The sequence below is a fragment of the Rhinoraja longicauda genome, chromosome 15 (assembly GCF_053455715.1).
Source record: "Rhinoraja longicauda isolate Sanriku21f chromosome 15, sRhiLon1.1, whole genome shotgun sequence".
Taxonomy (NCBI): Eukaryota; Metazoa; Chordata; class Chondrichthyes; order Rajiformes; family Arhynchobatidae; genus Rhinoraja; species Rhinoraja longicauda.
The window spans coordinates 32589102-32598349 of record NC_135967.1 but is presented as its reverse complement, the minus strand read 5'-3'; the positions used below and the strand labels follow the sequence as shown (position 1 = coordinate 32598349).

Below are 9248 nucleotides of genomic sequence, written 5' to 3'. Positions count from 1 at the left end.
TGAATTTAAAATTTAGGTGGGTGAGTACAGTTAAGTGACGAAAACAGGCATGACTCCAAGGGTTAGATAAAGTTCTCACAAGATGTGCTGGTTCATAATTCAAACTAATATAGTGTAGGGGGTCCTTAAGACAAAAGACTGCAGATTTAGGAATCTGGAATTCAAGTCAAGCTGCATGCCACCAGGCCCATTCTCTCTTCCACCTAGTTCCATCACTCAGCCTGCCTCATCACCAATCTGATTCCACTGATCACCTACCAGCCTCTCTCTATCCCACCCCTTCCTTATAATTCTGCATACTGGTAATCCTTCCTCTCAATCCTAATGCAAGGTTTCTCGATCCCTGACTTGGAACCTTAACAGAAAACATTGCTTCCACTGGAAACTAGAGCTTAAGACCACCTGCACCTGAATTAGTACAGAGGCTAACGTGGTTCCAAAACATAACGATTCCATTTGTTTAAAACATTTGCTATGTTCAATACAGCAGTGTCTGCATCGATTGCACTTAAACTCTTATAAATTACATACAGCTCCAAGGCTCGAGGAACTCAGTGGGTCAGGCGACATCTGTGGAGGGAATGGACAGCCAATATTTCAGGTCGGGACCCTTCAGACCCAAAATGTGTCCATTTCCTCCACAGATGCAGCCTGACCTGCTGAGTTCCTCCAACCTTTTGGGGGGGTTTTGTGCAAGATTCCAGCATTTGCAGTTTCGGCAATTGCTCAAAGGCAACATTGCTATGAACCATAATTAAGTAAATGTTCAAATGTACATAAGACAATTATGTTTCCATATTACCTTGCCACACCTGGTGATAATGTATTTCTATTGCACTGTAGCATCTCAATTAATTTTGGATCACAAATTAAAGTTTATTTTGTAAGCCATGATTCCAGAATTACAAAAAGTTAAATGCTTATGGTACAAAATCATATTTAGAATTTCTACAGTAAAGAGCAGGTCATCTTACTTATTAACAATTGTCATGAAGACATTGTCACAGAATGTACCCAACACAGAAACAAGTGTATCATCCTGCCATAACTATGCCGATCCAAGGAACCCACCTATGAGAATAGATGAACACATGAGCCGAATAAAATGGGATCAATGTACAATTTATTCCAATGTTTGGTTGATGGAGTAGACTTGGGCACATTTCCAGCCCTGGTTCAAATTTGCTCTAACCTTTTGGAGCAGTTTCCCATGCATATCTTCTCAAAAGCCTTACTACCATACCATCTCATCAATACTGACCATTTCATCAAACATTTGAGCTCAGTCCACCAAGACCAGCAAGGGTTTCCAGAAGCTAACCATTTTAACGTCTCATTCCTATACAGCATTTATGTACTTGACTTTCAGCATTGCCAGTGAGGCCATATACCAATGGAAGAACAAACAACCTAATATTCTGCTCAGTTGGCTTACGAACCAAAGAGAATATTACATTTTCCAACATTAAGTAATATCCTCAAACCCTACCCATTTCCCCCGCCATCACTTAAATCACCTTCCTCCCCCATCTTCCTCCTGCTGCTGCTGCTTTTCCCTTCTTTGAATACCCATTTTTTTCCACACCTTGCCATCGTTTGTCTTTTATTCTCTAGCCATTGTACTCTCATTTGCCAATCAAAAAACATACTGACCGGTTTCCACTCATCACTTCCAAGGCTTTGTCCCATCCCCACTCAACTTCCCTCCTCCCGTACAATCACTCTGAATGACCCAAAACATTGCCTATTGATGTTCTACAGACATGCTGCCTGACCCGCTGTTACTCCAATACTTGTTTCTTCTAAACCAGCATCTGCAGTTCCTTGTGTCTGCATGTTTTCTTTCACCCACGTCCCGCCCTGCAACTTTACATTTCACTCATCCTGCTCGTTATGACACCATGTTATCTCCTTTTCACCTCGAACCTTGTCACTTACTCCACCCATCTTTAATCAGTCTGAAGGGTCTCGACCCGAAACGTCACCCTTCTCTCCAGAGACGTTGCCTGTCCCGCTGTTACCCCAGTATTTTGTAGCTATCTTCCGTTTAAACCAGCATCTGCAGTTCCTTCCTACACTGCCAATCAAACCCCTTCATCTGTATCCACCCATCACTTGCCAGGCTTTGCCCCCACCCGTACCTATTTTCTATCTATCTCCCTACTGCACCAAGAAGGTTCCGACTAGAAATGTCCTCTATCCATTTCCCCAATGACATGTCTTCTCTGTCATGCTCCCTGAGCCGCTGAGTTCCTCCAGCACTTTGTTTTGATCAGCATCTCCCTCACTCCCCTCCGCCCACTGACGCCAAGCTGCCAATTTTTGCATAATCAATACTTTTCCGAAGAACTTTTTCTGTCCCTGACCCTTTTCTTCCCCCCCCCCACACCCTTAAAACGTCTATGCCACTTGTGTTAGACTAACTAACGTGCAGTATCTTGCTGTCCTGCTGTCTTTCTAGCGAGAAAAGATAGATCAGATTTGTCGTCCTCCATTCATCGAACACCTTAGTTGTGGCCTGTCTGGGGCACGTCTCTCTCAGCAGACGCTGGATATTTACTGTGTAGGAAGGAACCGCAGATGCTGGTTTACACCGAAGATGGACACAACATGCTGAAGTAACTCAGCGGGACAGGCAGCATGTCTGGAGAAGAGACTCGACCCGAAACGTCACCCATTCCTTCTCTCCGTTGAGGCTGTCTGTCCCGCTGAGTTACTCCAGCATTTTGTATCTATCCTGGGGATTTACAGTCAGTTAAGTGAGAAAATACTGTCCCATGGAGGTTACCATGTTGTACGGCACTCTGGCCAATCGAAGGCGACTTCTCCGGCCCACGGGCACCGCCATGTTGTACGGCAGCTCTGGCCAATCAAAGGCGATTTATCCGATCCTTGGGCGCCGCCATGTTGTACGGCAATTCTGGCCAATCAAAGGCGATTTATCCGATCCTTGGGCGCCGCCATGTTGTACGGCAACTCTGGCCAATCAATGGCGATTTATCCGATCCTTGGGCGCCGCCATGTTGTACGGCAACTCTGGCCAATCAAAGGCGATTTATCCAGTCCCTGGGCGCCGCCATGTTGTACCGTAGTTCTGGCCAATCAAAGGCGTATTATCAGGCTCCTGGGCGCCGCCATGTTGTACGGCGCTGCGCCGCCGTTGACAATACTGCGCCCTCACCTGGGAAACGAAGGATTCTTGATCAAACATGGCGAGGTTAAGCGAGCATGGGATTCGCCTCAGTGCGGTAAGCTTTAAAACACCGAAACAAGCCAGGGAAATCAAACAGAGCTCCATTGCAAAGCTGGCAAGGGATGCTGACGATGTTTTATTTTGCTCTTTAGATGAGCCCGACCTACTTACACACCAACTCGACTAGTCATACCTGGCCTTTCAGCGCAGTCGCCGAGATCATAGGTAAGGGGCGGAGACGCATTGATCTCTTAATAACACGTCACCCGTGCCGGACAGCGTGGCCGGAGCCGGGTGTTCTTGTAATTTACGTTCAATTATTTAATTTGGTTCAAAGTCGCCACTGCAGCGACAACCAAACTTGCAGAGGGGGCGCGTGATCGCTCCATGACGGACGGAGGTCGGGGCCAATCGGGTGGCACGGCCTCAATGCGGGGGGCGGGACCGTGAGTGGGGATGTCTGATGGACGTGCCGGGCAGCCATTGAGCACGATGCCTGGTGGCTGGGCGGGACCTATATTTGATTGGCGGCGGCAGCGGCCAATGGAGTTTGAACTAACCGGCGTTAACGCCCGCGGGGGCGGGACCGGGCGGCGCCCTGTCATTGGCGGAGGCAGGTGGGCGGGGACTGGGCCAGCAGGTTAGGTTGAGGGCTGGAGAGACGCATCAGCGGCTGTTTAATAACAACCATCCGTGGGGCCACACGGCGGCTGCCGGCGGCAGGGCGGACGACGGGCGCGTTTGGCATCGGTCGGGGTCTCTCCTGCGCCCTGGCCGGCGCCTTGCTCTCACTTTTTGAGGCGTTTGCTGCCGCCGCCCAATAGCAGTGTGCAACGGAATCACAACAAACACCGCGTGACAAAGGGGATGAGCCTGAGGCTTCCGGGTTGCAAGCTGCTCAGGGAACATGCGGCCCACTGTGACTGAGCAAGCTGCAGTCTGTAGGGCGACGAGGTGTCAAGGGGGCTCATTAGCCAAACCTTCTGTGTACAAATTAGAGAAGCTTCTCATTAGGGTCTGTTAACACAGTCGGATTCCCGCCTCTGAATTAGCCTCACAACCTGTTTGGTTATTGCATCCAATGTCTTTGTTGCGAAGGGAAACAGGAGTGTAAGGACCGACGTACCTTTTAAGGTGAATATAGACACTAAAAGCTGGAGTAAAGCTGACTCAGCACCGGGTTAGGCATCATCTGTGGAGAAAAGGAATAGGTGACTTTCGGGTCAAGATCCTTCTACCTTTTAAGGTAGCAAACAGTGCAGTTATAACATAAGATATTACATAAGTTATAACATAAGATATAACTATTTATCCCAGGAGGGAAATGATCAAGGATAAGATATTTGCATTTTGTTGGCTGTGGTGTGGGAAGATCATGATACATGGAAGCAATATACAAATTAAACCACAGCTAAAGTATTGTGCACATAATATGTCTTAATAACAACAAAGAAGTGAATACGGCTGGAAGTACCCTCCAATTTCCCCAATGGTGGAGATGATATGATTTTAGGAATCTCTCTCTACCTGTCTTTAAAAAACGTAACTATTCTAAATCCAGTGCCCTTTCAGAACAGGGTTCCTGAGGACATGACCATTTGATGGATGAAAAAAATATCCTTGTCTTAAACAGTTGCCCCAAAGCCTTTGATCATTGATCCCTTGTTCTCGATCACTCCAAAAGAGGAAGCATCGTTTCAACACCCACCCAATTGACACAACTATGGGTCTTTTGTGTTTCAATCCAGTTACCTCTCACCTGAGTGGGCAAGAAATCTTTCTTAATTGGTATGGTCTGGTTCTCTTGCTGATGCACTTTTGTTTATTAAATCCTTGCTTGACAGGTTGCTGTGGGACCAACGTCATTTTAGATGAGCTTCTAAGCTGCTCTCCATCTCTCTACATAATTGAACTACCTGGGGAGCAATATGCCCTGCAACTTTAAGATTTTTATTTGAACCCTGAAATCTATCTATTCCCGTTATCCTTTAAAATTATACTTTATTGATTATATTGGTTCTTTTCATCCTGGCTCCCAAAATGTTATTTCTTGCAATAATGTGAGCTTAATTATGTTATTGTTTTGCCTATTTTATCTGTCCACCTAAGTCTTTTTTCAATTTTTTGCAAATTTGAAATTTTATCTGCTATATCACGGTTACCTATATCAAAAAGAGCAGCAAGTCTAAAACTCACTCCAGGGATGCATTACTATTTTGCTTCAATCCGACAATGAATGATCCTTTCCTTTTCCCTTGGCAATGTTGATGTGGGTTCTTTAATCCAATGGACGTTTTAGCTAAAAATAAAGTCCTTTCTACTGCATTTATCAACATCCCTTTGAAAGTCCATTTTTAAACTCTGATACTTTCATCAATGGATAGGAAAGGGTGAGAGGGATGTGGGCCAAACATGGGTAAAGAGCTTAAATGGGGCATCTTGGTCACAATGGGTGTTGGGCTGAAGGGCCTGTCTCTCTACTGTTTGACTGACTGATGGTTATTTCCTTTAAGGAATTTTAAAAAAACTCATATACAAGATTATCTAAATACATGTTGATTATCATTTATTAACCTGTATTCTAATAATGTATTTTACTTTGGATAATGATCTCTAGAACTTTCTGTCCTCTTAACAAGCCTCCAGAAAGGAGGTTTATCATTTATTCGCCATGTTTACTCTGAACTCTTCATTGACTCATGGACAAGGCATTTATCATCAGTCTTGTGGATGATTTAAGTGACATACCGACTCTAACAAAAACATATCTTAGAAATGACAATATCTCCCTGACTGCGTGTTTATCCATTTGCTCCATTCATACTACTGCAGTGGTCCTTATCAGCCTGCAGTTTACACAGGAAGAGCAAAGAAACAAACATCAATTGTAACAGGGCAAAGTTGGGAAATTTTCTGTTTCATATCAGGATGATGAACTAAATGAATGAATTAGTCTCTTAACCACGAGACTAGGAGTACCGAGATAAATGAACTGTACATTGATTATTTACTTAATACTTGAAAGATCATAATTATTTTTGCATCTGATGTGCTGTCAATTATACTTCACCACAGGCCATATTGATGTGGATAAACATTTGTGAATTTCAACAATCAGCATCCAGTTTGAGCACAGTTTTTTTCAAAGGCTAAGACTTTATTACATCAATATTCATTGATGAATGGGGAAACCTGTGCTGGTTACGTGAAAGGCCACATAAACTTATATTCTAAAGCACATGGCAAATAATGCCAAGACTAAGGATGTCTTATCTGACACCCTTTCGTCTGTTCTCACCTCTACACTTTGTCATTTATTCGACCCATCGGCCAATAACCCCACCTTCACTCTCTTTTCCAGCTTTCTCCACCCACTCCCTTCAGTCAGTGTGAAGGAGGGTACCAAGCTGAAACGTCACCTACCTAATTCCTCTACAGATGCTGTTTTTACTTGTTGAGTTTGTCTTGCACTTTGTTTTTGCTCAAGATTCCAGCATGTGAAATTCCTTGTGTCTCAGGACATGCCTTCATGGTTGAATTTAAAGTAGAAGGTTAAAGATCCAGCTGTAATTCATTTGGTAATCAGTGACATTGAATGGTCAGAAGACGAAGCTTCTGCAACAGGAATGTGAACATTTTGGATCCAAAAAAAACCCAGAGCAACAGAGAGAATCTTTGGATTACTCCCTGAGCCATGTACAAGATGACATAGAGTCAGTAAGTCAGCTAGTTGAATACTTTGTTCACAGACTGATGTAGGAGAAATGGATTTTGATTTTTTTATGAGACAAAGTGCTGAAGTAACTCAGCGGGCCAGACAGCCCTGGAAAACATGGATAGGTAACTTTTTGGGTCAAGATCCTTCTTCAGATTGATTGTAATAGAGCTCCCACAGTTATTTGAACTGTACCCCCTCCCACCTTGCCATATGCAAAGACTCCATTCCCTACGTCCAATTTCTCTGTCTCTGCCGCATCTGCTCCCAGATATTCATCTCATCGTGATGGAATCTGCTCCCAAAATTCCACTCTCATCTGAGGTATCCTCTTTCTTCAGCAAAGTTGGTGTCTCTCCCGTTATCATAGATGAATCCCACACCCTTGTCTTCCATGTATCCCATAGTTCAGCATTCACTCCCCCTCACCCCAGATGGAACAAAAAGAGAGTTTACTGTTCTTAACTTTCACCCCACCAGTCTCCTCATCTAACATATGATAATTTTCACTATCTTCGGTGTGATCCCACCACCGGTTACATCTTTCCTTTTTCCGTAGAGACTCCCTGATTCACTCATCCCTTCACACCCAAACCATCTCCTTCCTGGGTATCTTCCCTGGCAATCACAGGCGATGTAACACCTCTCCCTAAACCTCTTCCCTCCTATCCATACAGGAATCATTTGGATCAATGCCAGGCTTTGTCCCTCCGACAGTCTCTTCCAGCTTTCGTCCCCCTGCTACAATCTAAAGAAGGATCTCAGCTCGAAACATTGTTAATCCATGTTCTCCAGAGATGCTGTCTGACCTGCTGAGTGACTCCAGCACTTCGTGTCTTTGTTTCGTAAATCAGCATCCGCTGTTCCTTGTGACTTCAATCAAATCTTTGGGCATTTGCATCAATATTATTATTTTGGGATGGGCTTCACATGAATCAAGCTTCAAAGTTATATGTTATGTAGACACAAAATGCTGGAGTAACTCAGTGGGTCAGGCAACATCTCTGGAGAGAAGGAATGGGTGAAGTGTTGGGTCGAGACCTAGTCTAGTTTAGAGATGCGGGATGAAACAGGGCCTTTGGCCCACTGAGCCTATGCAACCATTGATCACCCATTCACACTAGTTCTACGCACATTTTAGAGGTCAATTGACCTACAAACCCTCATCTGAGGTCTGCATCGCACCCGGATCTCTAGCACTATGCAGCAGTGGCTCTGTCAGCTGTGCTACTGTGTCACACTGCCTGCTTGGAATAGAGTTCAGTTTTCATGGAAATCATGTGAAAACTCATATTGTGTAAAAACAGCTACTTTAGCAACATCAGAATTCACATCTGAGCCTCAGGAAGACCCAACCTAACACGTCACCTATCCGTTCCTTCCACAGATGCTGTCTTAGCTGCTGAGTTTCTCCAGCACTTCGAGTTTTGCTCAAAATTCCAATATCTGCTATTCCTTGGATTTCCATTTGATCTATATGTCTCGGACCACCTGCTTTATTATAACATGGTTCATTTGAGGAACAACATCTTTTCTTCATTTATTCATGAATAAATGATGAATTTAGCAGATTTAAGGATCTCACTCGCTCTTTTATCAGAATTGGTTCATTTTGTTGTGGCTCACCGATCTATAATCTTGGCTAGGTTTCTCTTTCTCTATTAGCACGGCCTGATCTTTTAGTATTTCCTTTTCCTTAACATTTTATAACGTCTGCTCCTTTGTATGTTATTTCACTAACAGTCCTCATTAACCCATTAGCCGCATTATGTCAGCAGCAGATTATTCGCATGGCATACCCACCCCACTTCCACTGCAATATAAAATTAATTTGTTTTCTCTCTTCCCAGTTATTCAACCGGAATCATTGAGTCTCTTATTCTTTCCAGAGATGCTGCAAGACCTGTTGAATGTTTTCAGCTTTTCTTCATTTTATTACAGCGTTAACGCTGTTTTTCCATTTGCTTCAATTGTGGAAGATTCAGAGCAGACAGACATGATTGGTTGAAAGTGTGTAGCTAAGCAACTGAAGAAAAGATTGAAATTTGTCAAAGAAAAAAACAAAAACCCATATTTCCACTCCTAATTACTACTTGGTGCAAAAAGAATTTACCCAGAAACTTTGATTACATTTGGGATTCAGAGATACTATTCGGCCCCCTGAGTCTACTACCTTTAACAATAACCATAGTTGATTTGACCACGACTTTATCGCATTGAACGTGGCAACCAATATTTTTTTGGAAATCACCTAATTTCGGTCTTACAACCTCCCATCAGCTCAGCACTCACACCTGTGAATTCTTGACTTTGCTAACTTTACTTCTACTTCATCCCTCA

General features: G+C 43.8%; 1 protein-coding gene across 2 annotated transcripts in view; it reads left to right on the top strand.

Annotated features, from left to right (window-relative positions):
- The first annotated feature begins 3132 nt into the window (after nt 1–3132).
- LOC144600629 (MORC family CW-type zinc finger protein 4) overlaps nt 3133–9248 on the top strand; it is a 91897-nt gene continuing 85781 nt past the window's right edge. Inside the window, exons 1-2 of one of the 2 annotated variants that reach the window (XM_078412450.1) lie at nt 3133–3248; nt 3346–3418. In XM_078412450.1, the coding sequence (XP_078268576.1) occupies nt 3210–3248; nt 3346–3418 (112 nt within the window). In that variant the 5' untranslated portion in view covers nt 3133–3209. The remainder of the gene's footprint in view (nt 3249–3345; nt 3419–9248) is intronic. The other variant, XM_078412451.1, reaches the window with a different exon arrangement.